We start from the raw sequence: 13,900 nt of genomic DNA, 5'->3' as shown, positions 1-13,900 counted from the left end.
CAATCGAGCCGTACAAGAATATTATTTTCATGTTCCACTTGTTCAATTTCTATCATTCTGGGGAAATGATACGATTAGTGACATTCGTATATGATGCCATTTTCGGCGGAGGTGATTCAATAGCAATGGGGAGGCGTCTCACAAAGGTAAGCCGAAGTTAATTTTGTCTGCTTTTTTAGGGTTCCGTACCCAAAGGGTAAAACGGGACCCTATTACTAAGACTCCGCTGTCCGTCCATCCGTCTGTCACCAGGCTGTATCTCATGAACCGTGATAGACAGGTGAAATTTTCATAGATGTATTTCTGTTGCCGCTATAACAACAAATACTAAAAAATCGGCCAAGAGCATATCGGGCCATGGTCAGAGTAGGGTTCCGTAGTTACTCTTCCATCACAATAAGCTAAACTGGAGCTTAAAGTATAGTAGATAATTAACCAAGGGATGAACTGTGGATGAACTGTACGTCTTTTTACTATGAAGGGGAAACTTTTTGCGATACCTCAAAAACAGCTAAACTGATCATGTCCGCTATAGTTTTCATTTAATGTCTTTCTTAAGCTCTACTTCCACGATGTTTTTCATATTTTTTTGACGTATGGTTCATAAGGCGATTATCTCCGAATATATTCACTTTATCAAAAAAAATTGTTGAAGACCCCTATTAGTTTTGAAAGACCTTTCAAACGATATCCCACACTGACTCACACTGTACGGTTGAAACAAAAAAAAATTTCACCCCCACTAAAATACCCAAAAAAAAAATATTTTTAGATTTTATTCTACGACTTTGTCGGCTTTATTGATTTATATATCCATGCCAAATTTCAGCTTTCTAAAACTAACGGCCACGGAGCAAAGCCTCGGACAGACACAGACAGAAGGACATGGCGAGACTATAAGGGTTCCTAGTTGACTACGGAACCCTAAAAACAGAATAAAATAAATATTTAAAGAGCCTCCCATACAATAAACGTAATTTTTTTGCCGTTTATATAGATGGTACGGAACCCTTCGTGCGCGAGTCCGACTCGCACTTGACCAATTTTTTATAAAGCGACGTATGTATGAACGTATGATACCGGCATCTTAACACTTTACCGATCCATGTATTTGGATAAATGGACAGTAGTGTTAACATAGCCAATTAAACGCCAGTTGAACGCCTTAAGTCATATACAAAAGTGTCACCCGCACGCAAAGGGGTATATGAAAGCCAGAAGGTACATAATAAATAAATACAACACTTATGAGGCAGAACTACTCACGTAGACTTTAAGCGTTTTTCGGCGTTCAAAGAATTAAATTAGAATTGGGTTTCACAAACACCTCGCCACTGATAGGATATGACAATACTGTGTCCCGGTTCCCGGTTCATATTAGGTATATAATGTAAATTGCAAGTCTATCTAGCTGATGACACGATGTAGGCTGCAATCTAGGGCATCTATCTATTTCATATACATATCCCACGCTATTTCCGAGAGGAAGTCACTATTCACGTAGGTACCTACTATGATTTATCAGTTATTAGTATTATTGGTGTATTATATTATTTATTATGTTTGTCGTAGATAGCCAACACAGAAATAACTGTTATCTTGTGTGGCCTATAGACACTGACTGACTTAACAATACTTAAAAAAGATGAATACAGATAAATACATTAAAAATAAAATTATTGAGCATGGTTTAAAATAATCTTATATTCTAATTTATTAATAAGTTTTATAAGGCATAACATATGTTTAGGACAGATTAAAACACCATTTAATAAGACTAGATAAGTAAATGTTTACTTAACTTGTTTTATGTATAATGAAACAATATTGGCCAGCCAATAATAATGTGCACTGAACTAACAGTTTTGTGAGATTTGTTTTAATTCTGCTTGTATCTTTTTGGGTCATAATTAGGAGTCTAAATACTCTTAATAAGGATGAAATTCTATTGACAAGTATGTGGTCAATACCTATATGTACAGTTGTGTGCAATATAATAGTATATTCAATACGAGTAAGAAAATGAAAATTAGGTAGGGATTTACGTTTTTATAAGAATTTCCGGAAGTTAGTAAAAAAGCCAAATTCCATAATATATTTTACTTCCAATATTATTTAAGTAAATGTTACAGTTAATTTTGAAACAATGTCAAGTAATGCAGAAGAATTATATAAAAAAGATCCAATATAAGTTATAGTTTTCCCCATACATTTTCTTATGTACTGCTATTATATTGCACACAACTGTAAACACAAACAAGTAAATTAATTATAAAAACAAAAAACCCGACTACTACTTGCATATGTTTTTGAAATGGCCTTTTCACTAGCTTTCATTTGATACCCATATTGTGGTAAGAAAAAAAATCAGTTTTATCCCCCTCCCCCTTTTATCATACGCGGATGCCATTTTCTAAATCGGTTTTTTTTTTTATGTCACTACCACAATTCTGACGAATTCAACGAAACTTCATATGTAAAAAACCGTCCAGCCGTTTGGGCTGTAGGGCGGGGCGTGCTAAACAAAAGGACATACATACATGCATACGCTCGAAAAACATTACTCTCCTTCTGACGCAGCCGGATAGTAAAAGATTTGCAAGTACCATTACAGAACATATAATTAAGTAGATAAAATATCTAATTTCTGAGCCACAAAAATACATAGTTAGGTTCTTAGGCTCTATTTTTGTGCATGGTTTATCTTATTATAGACCGCGAGCCAGCCACAGATTTCCATGACCAATCGCCTCCCGGGCGGAAATTCGTATAGTGGATAACGGGTATGTATGATAAACCCTCATGAACGTCAGCTCCGTTGGTAGGGTTGGTGGGTTGGGAATGGCAACCACCGAAACACGAAAAAAAAGTGTCATCGTCCTATCAAACGGTGGACGATGACACTTTTTGATCTTTGTCAGATGATAGTTTAGACGCTATTGTGAATTTAGAAAATCGTCAGTCGGTTGTTTCGCGGTGGAAAGACCGTCAGCTGGTCGCATGAACATGTAAAAAATAAGCGCTTTACCTTTTTATGATAGTGATAACAAAATCATGAAACTAAACTTTGCATGTAGGATTCCATCAGGCGTTTCAATAAACGGATTACGCATAGTTATGTCTAAGTGGTAAGGCACATATTTTTTACATCATGTAACCAGCTGACGGTCTTTCCACCGAGATACAACCGGCTGACTATTTATTAATTATTATCTAAGTATGAGCCGGGAGACGATATGATATGCTCCTGGCCCGCAGTCAATCAATAAAATTTAAGATAATATAAAGTTTTTTTTTTTGGGAAATTCACAAAAATCAACGATATTATCGACTCATGTCAGCAAAAATAGCGAGCGAAGAACTTTTCGAATTTTGAAACTTTCTACGTAGATAACCTGACTGCGTCTGCGGGTGTGCTGTTGAGAGTACTTTGCGCACTTGAAGTTGAAATAGTCACATACAAATTAGGTACCTATATCATTCGAGTAATAAAATTAGTTTGTTTCAGTTCAACACCTAAGTGATTCAAATTAAGTACGTTTTGCGACACACAAGCTATTTGCTAAAATATGTATCAAATTGTATTCTACTAAAATTCCTTTGCTAAAAAATATACTTACTGCGGTTTGCTATGTACTATTAATTACCGACTATGAAATAGTAGGTAAGCGTACGGTAAAATTTACATAGAAAACCGTATAGGGACTGCAATTGTATATTACGATTATATAAGTATCATAAGTTTTGTGTTCATGCATGTTATGCACGTGTTTTTATTGCTTTCCGATTCTACAGAATGTCAAGAAGTTAGGAAAAAGGAATTTTACAATTTACATTAATCAATCGTGTCCCGTGAATATTGTTAGCCAGAAACGTCCACACGCCTTGCTTTTGTAAATATTTAAACATTATCAAAAGCTATCTTAGACTAGAAATAAAAAAACCTAGTACCTACATAATTTACTATATATTTTCGCGTCATTGAACACATTCGTATGAACTAGGTTTGAAAGATGAATACGTGATGTTCGATCTATTACTTACATTTGGAGAATGTTATAAAAGCGGCTTATAATTATTTGATTACTTCAGGTAGGTAGGTATACTGTGGTCATCGAGAATATATAAGTAGGTTATATCTGTAGCCCGATTGTACAGGTAAATTCATAAAAGGCTGGCGCGAGATTTGTACTGAATTCATGAATTGACAAAATTTTCATATAGAATCCGTGCCAGCTTTTGTGAATCAACCTATACAATGCCGCTACAGGTTACTATTTCAAAACAGTTATTGATAGTAGAAGATGTGTCCGTCCAAGAAAAAACATGTCAACCACGATTGAAAATTCCGTAAAAATATTTTTAACGGCTATTAAATCAATCAAATTAAATACATTTTTAATGTTCCTAAACAATAAATAGTTATTTACGATACAAGTGCAGAAAATACGAAATTCGCAATGAGTGATGATAAATTAAAACACGACCGAACGGAACGTAGTGTTTTAAATCGAATTACCTATTCGCACGTGTATCGTATGTTTTACAGTACATATGGCTCTTTAAAATTTCGACAAATGCACGGAAATTGCTCATTTCCGCACGCGTGCGGGATAGTAGCACCATATGTACTGTTTTTTTTTTCGTATGGCTTTTTGTTACTCTACTTCAGAGATATTACAGTTTTTAAGTACTGTACCGCTTCTTTAGTTAAGGTGGTAAAATCCTCTACTTACCCATGGTATTTGGTTAGAGGACAGTCAAATACCGTGTGGTGTACGGTCTGTTCGGGTGCTCCACACCGGCATACATACCCTTCGGTCGTGTTTTAAATCGACACGAGTTGCGTATTACCTATTCGCACATGTATCGTACGACGTTTTACAGTACATATGACCATTTAAATTTTCGACATAGTTACGTAATATGCTAATTATCGCACTAGTGCGGTAAAGTAGCACCATATGTACTGTAAAATAGTAATTAAAAAGTAAGTAGTAATTTAAAAGTAAAACTCATTCATACCTACTTGGTTCGTATGAATTAGTGACACAATGAAAAAAAAGAGCTATAATTTTTTTTACAATCCATAACTCCCCCGGAAGCAATACATGCTTTTGTCCTTCAGTATACCTACCTGCATTAAATAAGATTTCGAGCAAGTGTGATGAAAAAAATATTGTTTTAGGTATTGAACAGAGCAGAGTGGAGGTAAAGATATGAAACCTTTAGCGACATATTAAATTTTGAAATTTATTCACGATAGATTTTACCTGAGTTCATCATTTTCCATTCGCCTCTAGATTCTACCTACCTGTACCTACTTATCACAACAACAATCTGGTAATGGTCATACAGATAGTAAACTTTATATATTAGTGTTTGCGTTAAATCCGGTAGTTATGATTTTTTGCAGACTTGTTTATGATGTTGGCCCAATGAAAAAACCAGCAAGTTTGTAACCTCGAGCGCCAAACGCAACTTTGCCAAAAATCGCAAAAACAGCGAATGTTTAGGTTTTTATTTATTTAAGCGATTATAACCCTAAAGGACTAGTTTTTGATAGCACCTTCTCTAGACGTTTTTAAAGTAGACTAAATTTGCTACAATACGAGACTAGAATTGTCTCTGTAGGTCTAATAGTTTTCGAGATAAAGCCTTTCCAAATTTATAATTTTTTCGATCTTGTATTCGTAGACAAAGTAAGATGCCGCTTGGCACGATTGTTCCTAAGGTCAAACAAAGCTGATTTGGTCCGCTAGCCACGAGATCGTACCGTGCCTACCCCCCAAAAAAGGAGGGGAAAGGTACGGCTCCCCAGGTCCAATCAATATGTCTTCCTGCTCTTAGCAACTAGGGCAAATTATTATCATTTTCATATAATTTAGGAATAATTTCATACAACTCGGATTATTCATTAAGCCAACATTATAAACAAAAACAAGTCTGCAAAAAATCAGAACTACCGGATTTGACGCAAACGAACACCGTTACAAAAGGCGACAAAGTTACTAGATTAAGATTCAATATTTTGTGATTACGTTATAAAATAAATTTACAATACCAATTGGTATGCAAAGGGGGCCAGAGATCTTCGCATTGATTGTACTATTCGTACGGAATTTACAATTCTTATTTCTTCATGTAAAAGAAATAACCTAATACCATAAGTGAGTTTTGAATTGGCAACACATCATTTCTTAAAAGTGGCTTCCCTTTATTCCGTATAACATTTTAACAACATTAATATAAATATAAATACATACATACTATTATAAAACCTTATTTCACAAGTTTTTACACACTTAAGAAGTGTTTTCCTTGACATTGTCTCAAACAAATGTTTTTAATATCTACAATACATTTACGTCTTTTTTACATGATACACAAACAATTATGTAATAAGACATAAAGTTTTCAATAATTAAATCAGCCATTGGCAGTCTAAAGGCTATGTACTAGCAAGTTGTAAATGTAATAATTTGTATCGCTCTATGTACTCGTAGGTACTGAGGTTTTTAAGCTGTTCATTGCTAACTACAGAGGGCGCTTAGGGAAAGGTGTAAAGCGCCAAGTTGTTGCTTGCTTTTTATTATAAATATAGTTGCGATTTTCGTATTTTAAAATTTATTTTTGAAAAATATCAAATTTGCAATAACGTTAATTTTAATTTTAGGGGTTATTTCGAGGCTCTTAAACAAGATATAATATATCTTTTTTTTTTATTTGAAGCCTGAAATTGAATTCAAAATTATAAAATCCCACCAATCACTAAAAATCGTTATACAACAGCGCCATCTGTGTTGAGCTTTGCGCGTTAAACCTCATAGCTATATACTCTCTTTGAAAGTTATTTGCATAATTAATTATATGCATATTGAGTAATGGTTCACAACTATAATAACTGGTTATGGATGTTTAATGAAAGAAGTCTGTTTCACAACCTCAGTCATCGGTGAGTAAACAAGTGAAGTCGTATTTGCTCATAAAATTTGGCGCCACTCAAAATATAGATACCAACTAATAGGTATTTCGTAAAAATAATGTAAGCTGCAAACAACACAACTAATGTTTTAGGTCTACCGACTGGCACCGAATAAAGTAGTAATCAAGCTAAGTACTTTAAACAGTAAAGCGGAAAAATTACAATGGTGTTATGTAATTTTGGTTAAGGTGTACCTAAACTAGGGTTATCCATTAATTACGTCACACGTTTATGTATGTAATTTTACGTTATTTAATGGATAATCCGTTTAGAAAAAAAAAATTTAAACCACGCTTTGCGATTCTCGCTTTTCAAACTAGGTACAATTTTACTGGCATCTGCATCTGGCATAATATATACTATATCCTGAACATGTAAATATGATACTTAGTAGCGCTCGGGAGATTAAAAAACGGATTAATTGTATCTACCTACGGCGTATTCTGCTTAGAATAAAAAATACAACAGAATTGGGGATTGGCCGATCGAAGCTTTTTACGGATGGGCCAGTATAGATCTATATCCTACCAAAAATTTAAAATTTTTGTTTGTCTTTGGAATGTTATGACTCGGATGCTAACCTTTAAGCGAAATCGCACTATAAAACTAGAAACAGAGGATACTTATGCCGGCGCCATCTATAAAAACCTTCGACAGTCGGCAACCCCATTAACCAAACTCGCACTAGATTCCGGGCACAGTAAATCCAAAATGACCAATCTAACATTTATCCTTAGCTTATTTTTTACAAGTTAATCGTTTAAAAGACCGTCTAGGTATCGTACCGCGGCAAGCGTGCGGGGTGCAGGGCGAGCACGAGCGGCTGGCCCGAGCAGCGCGCCAGCAGCGCGGCGCCGAGCAGCGCCAGCGCCGCCGCCGCCAGCAGTCACGCGCGCGGCCGCCGCGGCGCCGGCGCCGGCGCGGCGTACCTGCACGAATATATTACTACTTTATGTGACTGCTACATAATAAAAGGCATTAAAACACACGAGTGTGGGTTTAAGAAATGAACGAAGTGAGTTTCTTAAAAAGATCACACGAGTGTTTTAATGCCTAATTATGTACAGTTACATACACTATTTTATCTACACACATATTATAAACTTTCTATGAAATGTTCACTAACCCAAATTACAGCCTCCGTTGGGACATGGCGGAACTCGCGGATATATGGTGGCGTCACCGAAATATTTTTATCGCTTATTTTACACGAAACTTTTGCTATAGTTACCTTAAAAACAACAAAACATTCATTTTATACTTAAAACTAATTCAAATATAAACTGTACGTCAGATGGCGGTAAATTAAAACTTTGTTCACGCATGTAGTTTTTTTTTAATTCAGAGACAAACTAGAATCGGGGGCCTATTTCCGTATCATTCGATACAAACACACATGCGACATATGTCAAAATTGTATGCTATTGACATTTAATTTTGATTTCGAACAAAAAGGCATCTCGACTGATATTAGAATAAAGGTCAAATCGAATTGCTTTTTTTTCAGAGATGTTCCAAATTTTAATGCATAACCAAATCGATTTTTATGTAGTTATGAAGCTACATTATCACAGATAAGAAATTTGTTGTAACAAAACTGTTTATCGTAATGTTGGCCATAATTTACGGATTTTGAAGGCATCATAGAGGGTTTATGATATGTGTGTAGATAAACTATTTTATTCATACTTTTTCCTACTCCTCTACTGTTATCTGCCATTTATACATTCATTAACACGAATATAAGAACATATATAAAAGGTTTCAAGAAAAGTCTATATTGTCTATTCCTCATAACAGCACTTGTGTGTAATGTATAAATGGCAGGTAAGAGTAGAGGAACAGGAAAAATACTAGTATATCATTTGTACTTGTATCAAAATAGTTATTTACGATACAAGTGTGAAAAGTAGGAAATTCGCAACGAATGGTCATATATTAAAATACGACAGGAGTTTCGAATTACCTATTCGCACGTGTATCGTACGTTTTACAGTGCATAATATGGCCCTTTAAATGTTTACATAAGCACGGAAAATGAAAAGTAGCACCATATGTACCTACTGTAAATGATACTCCTATCAAAAAGCTTATTAATTTCACGGCCTGTTATTGTCATAAAAGTTAACACGCTCTATAAATTAACTTGGAAAGACTTTTCACTACTTCTCCTTTTTTGGTCATATGCTTTTAATTAGAGGAAAAAGGATAACATTAATTCTTTCCACATTTTTAAACCTAATATATAGAGCATTTACTTTTATTTTATAAACCACGTCGGTGACACACAAGCATACGGCCCGCCTGGTAGGCAATCACCGTAGCCTATGGACGCCTGCACCTCCAGAGGTGTTACATGCTCGTTGCCGACCCTAAAATTTAATGCGTGTAATGTTGCTTTTCCCCTGAATGCTATATTTAGCTAACTAACCGTCATTGCGCGGGCTTGAGCGCCGCCATCTTGCGTCCTCGCGCGCGCGCCTCCTGCCGCGTCGTGGTGTACTCGAACCACATCACGTTGGGGATCAGCGTCGTATCACGGATCATTAGCATCTCGCAGACTTTTCTGAAATATAAGGATTTTTTTTCACATAAGCCATTGTGAAACATACTAAACGGTATTTATTGTTCTTTGTTAATTATTTCATTTCTAATTGGGCAATCTAATAATACGAAGTCGTTATCTAAAAACACAACCGAGTCCTATATTTGGAGTATAAAATAAACCGAAATATATGTTTATTTCAAAGTTTTTCCAAAAAACCGGTTCCGATCCCTGCATACTAAGATTAAAACATTTTTTTCTAAAACTCACAACTAATCATATCTCTAATTTATTGTACTACAAAACGTATTGTACTATAATGTATTTTATTTTTAGCTTTTAGCTGGATTGTTAAAGTTGACAACTTGACAGGTCATAAGTTATAATGTGATTCTATGTAAATTGTAAAGTAAATCTGTGAATTACGTAACACATTTACATTAAAGAATTTGAAAATATGTTGAGGAGGTATTTCAATAAATGTCCTATTACTAATCATGGTCAAAACTAAAATTATGCAGAACTTATGCATTTACTTATAATTTAGTTATTAAAACCTTTGGGAAACAGACAAAAACAACACACATACACAGGTGATACTGAAAGTTTATATAATCTGAAAAACTATACTAGATATTTAAGATTTTATTTTATAATTCGATTTCTTCATTCTTTCCGATATTTTTTTTTACGATAGAGTCATCTTGAAAAATACATGGCTCATTTTTCCTCAAGCACTTTTGTAAGAAAATTTGGCCCCTCAGTGATTTTGTATGGAACATTTGCGGTATAAATAGATTCATGTTGTCTGACGCATACAACATGCACTGCGTGTCCCATATGGCTTATGACCGCACACTATGGAGGGAGACGAAGCATAGTAGCATACATGGTCGCGATCTTCAGCATAGAGGGACCGAGGAAGAAGACGTATACATGTGTATGTAAGATTTTTTTTACTCGACTCTTTTGGATTCCTAAGGTTGTCTGAATCTGCTGACATGCGACTTTTTTGTAACTTTTTATTATAGAACACACACATGCGATTTAAGTTTGGAGAGAGCTGTTGAGAAACTTTTATATGTAAGATTAATAAAAAAAGCAACTAAATTTATAAAACCTACCACAAATAGACGTACAAGAACTGGGCTTCATTATAAGATAATATTTAAAGCCTGATATAAACTTGTTGTTGACTGAAGACACATTGAAAGTAGTTTAAAATTCTAACACGAAAATTGTTTTATACAATTTTCATACTGCCATAATTCCTAAAATACACATCACATCCAAATGAATTGTACCTCACAAAATTGATAAAGATTTATATTTTCAAACAATAAAGGTTTTTTTTCACTGCCCCATCTCAAGTGGCTCATTTCACGAACTTTCAGTATAACCCATATAGTTTATCATATTAAACATGCAATAAGACTGTTGATTATGATTATTAACAAATATATTACTGAGAAAGTAACATTAGGTACACAATTTAAATGATGCAAAGCTAATATGAGCTACTACATACTTACAATGAAACTAAATGAGGAAATAGTGGCGTCAGAACTCTATGCACCACGGCAAACCATATTGTAGCAAAGAGGAAGCCGACAAGGGCCCCCACTATGACTTGTGAGGATGTGTGGTAGTGTAGGTACACCCGACCTATGCTCACCAGCACGGCTAGGCTTAAACACCCACTGACTATGATGCCTTTCCACAATGCAGATATTATACTATTATTGTTTATATGGTGCAATCTGAAACAATATGAACATGTTTACTATCCTTTTCAAATTATATCCATAGATAAATAGTGATCCCAAATGCTAACTGTAGTGAAACATTTTTAAAGATTGGGTGATATCACTTTTACATATAATGGGAAGATATATTTTATAATAGCCTCTAGGCCACACAGAGATCAAAACTTGCTAAGACAAATACAATTTTGATTTGTCAAAATAAAGATTTAAAACATATTGGAATTGAACACCTTTTACTGCAACCTCTGAGCAGCTAGAGGACATGCTTCTGATAAGAATAAGTGTTTGGCAAAAATTTCATTTTTGGTACAAGCTTTTATCGCTGATTGTACTTTTCTTTCCACAGGCAACTAATACTCATAGAGACAATTCTAAAAACCCCAAACACAATTAGGTTGCATTGTTTTATCACAGAGTTCCCATGGCCACCTCCTGGCTTCATTATCAGATTAGCTTGATGGTACCATAATATTCCATTGCCACCCGACTTACATATGTATGCATAATTTCAGTTCAATCAGACACCGGGAAGTGGATAAAATTTAGCTTCCAAGATTTGACCCACACATACAGTTGTGTGCAATATAATAGCAGTACATAAGAAAATGTAAATTAAGGGAAAACTATAACTTTAGCTATAATCTTTTTATATAATTATTCTGCATTACTTGATATTGTTTCAAAATTAACTGTAACCTTTACTTAAATGATATTGGAAGTAAAAAAAAAATATCATGAAAATCGACTGATTTACTAAGTGGCGGATTGCTATTATATTGCACACAACTGTAATAGCAGTACACTCTGCGACGAAGATCGTCTTATAGAAAAGTTTTTTTTTTTATGACTCGGGTTTAGATGTCAAGCTTTGATTGGAAATAATAGGAAAGATTCTAAATTACAATTATAGTACACAATTGTATTTTTTTCGTAGGGTCTTACGTTTTTATAGGAATTTCCGCAACTTAGTAAAACTCAGCCGATTTTCATGATATTTTTTTGTTTACTTCCAATATCATTTAAGTAAAGGTTACAGTTAATTTTGAAACAATATCAAGTAATGCAGAATAATTATATAAAAAGATACAATATTATTGATCTAAAGTTATAGTTTTCCCTTAATTTACATTTTCTTATGTACTGCTATTATATTGCACACAACTGTACATACTAACAGGGCAAGTTAAATGAAAGCTTGTAAAATTGTTGTTATGGTAGTGAAAGATAACAATAATTTAATATAAATTGTAATCCAATGAACTTACCTTACAGCAACAAAGTACAATACATATATACTGAAGAACCAAACAAATTGAGCATGTGAAGATGGCATTCCATATTCATTGTACAGATGCCCTCTCGCTAGAGGTCTTGCTTCACATATTATGTGCTTTAATATTATGTTTAATACTTCATTGACCAGTGTGCCTAAGAAGAAGGCAATCTGAAACAAAAAAAAAATATATATATATATACAGTGTAAACTCTATATGTATAGTGACACTCAAGGGACCGGACGTTTTTTGACACTATAGCCTCCTAGACCCCAGAAGGGATGTTTAGTTTTTGAATTTGGAACCATGTCTTGTTTAGTGAAAGTTAAAAATAATGTTTTGGAATTTGTCCTTTATAAAGGCCTCTGGGCTCTGGGACTCAGGAGGATAGAAAGTTTTCATTATATAGAGAGAAAGTTATGTAGAGTAGAAGGCATATGTATGTTCTCCAGAAAACAAACCAGTCCAGCTAAGCCTTTATCGGGCAGAGGGAATATAATTCTCACCTGATTTTGAACTCTATTTCGAACTGATAGGGTTTAATTTTGCATTATAAAGGGTTTTATTATAAAATATAATGAATAGTTTAAAATAAAGTTCTGAATAACATGTTACCGTATGAAGTGATTGAATTGGATGAAGAGAAAAAATCAAGTATAACTTACGGTATGAAGATCTCGACGAAATAACACTAGCGTGACGAATCCGGCGCCAATTCCAAAAGGCGACAGGCTAATAAAGGCAAAGAACTTCCCTATCCAATCACCTGTAAAAAAATTAACGATATACGTGATACTCATTCAGCCGGTAAAGGAGCTGTTAAAATCGTTTTATTGTCTTCGGTAAAGCAAAATCGGTGCAACTTTCACGCATGAACTAGCAGCATTTACTGGCTTGCATTGTATTTAAACACTTAGTATCACTCTTCTTTAGATATTATGTTTTGTGGTCTGTTCTATATGACGACGAAATATATTGTGGTAATAAAATAATACATACCTTTTGGATATTCAACCAAAGTAAGAGCTAGCGGTTGCCATTCGATCTCACCGTTGAGTTGCATTGTATCGCTAAACGATGAAACTTCTTCTTCCATTATATTACGCTTATTACTATATAGAATTTAAGATAGAAATCGTCATAGAATTGACATCCTTTTTGTTATAAATTTATATAAAATAGGTACACGATACGCGATACCTATCAACGATTGACAAATTTTGCTTGATTTGACGTTTGGCCTGGTCAACTTTTTTTAAAGTTGAGACTACAGTAGGACAAGTGAAACAGTCTGAAAAACCTATTTCACACGAGTTAAGCCACGTGTATC

The 13,900-nt window shown here is 34.4% G+C and overlaps 1 protein-coding gene across 1 annotated transcript; it reads right to left on the bottom strand.

Annotated features, from left to right (window-relative positions):
* Nucleotides 1–8,548: 8,548 nt before the first annotated feature.
* Nucleotides 8,549–13,856, bottom strand: LOC133517717 (dolichyldiphosphatase 1-like). Its single transcript, XM_061851096.1, has 5 exons — nucleotides 13,570–13,856; nucleotides 13,236–13,336; nucleotides 12,562–12,740; nucleotides 11,063–11,290; nucleotides 8,549–9,551 (listed from the first exon to the last, which is right to left on the bottom strand). Exons 1-5 carry the CDS (start codon nucleotides 13,664–13,666, stop codon nucleotides 9,419–9,421), a joined length of 738 nt encoding a protein of 245 aa, XP_061707080.1. The 5' UTR covers nucleotides 13,667–13,856; the 3' UTR covers nucleotides 8,549–9,418.
* Nucleotides 13,857–13,900: the final 44 nt, after the last annotated feature.

The sequence above is a fragment of the Cydia pomonella genome, chromosome 5 (assembly GCF_033807575.1).
Source record: "Cydia pomonella isolate Wapato2018A chromosome 5, ilCydPomo1, whole genome shotgun sequence".
In the NCBI taxonomy this organism is placed as follows: domain Eukaryota; kingdom Metazoa; phylum Arthropoda; class Insecta; order Lepidoptera; family Tortricidae; genus Cydia; species Cydia pomonella.
This window is presented reverse-complemented; position numbering and strand designations above follow the sequence as displayed.

Excerpts from the sequence above, each read along its gene's own strand:
- LOC133517717 (XM_061851096.1), bottom strand. The coding sequence starts at position 13,666 with ATGGAAGAAGAAGTTTCATCGTTTAGCGATACAATGCAACTCAACGGT. Across the intron at positions 13,337-13,569 it reads TTTGGTTGAATATCCAAAAG|GTGATTGGATAGGGAAGTTC; the intron begins GTATGTATTATT and ends ATTTTTTTACAG. Across the intron at positions 11,291-12,561 it reads TTGTACTTTGTTGCTGTAAG|ATTGCACCATATAAACAATA; the intron begins GTAAGTTCATTG and ends ATATTGTTTCAG.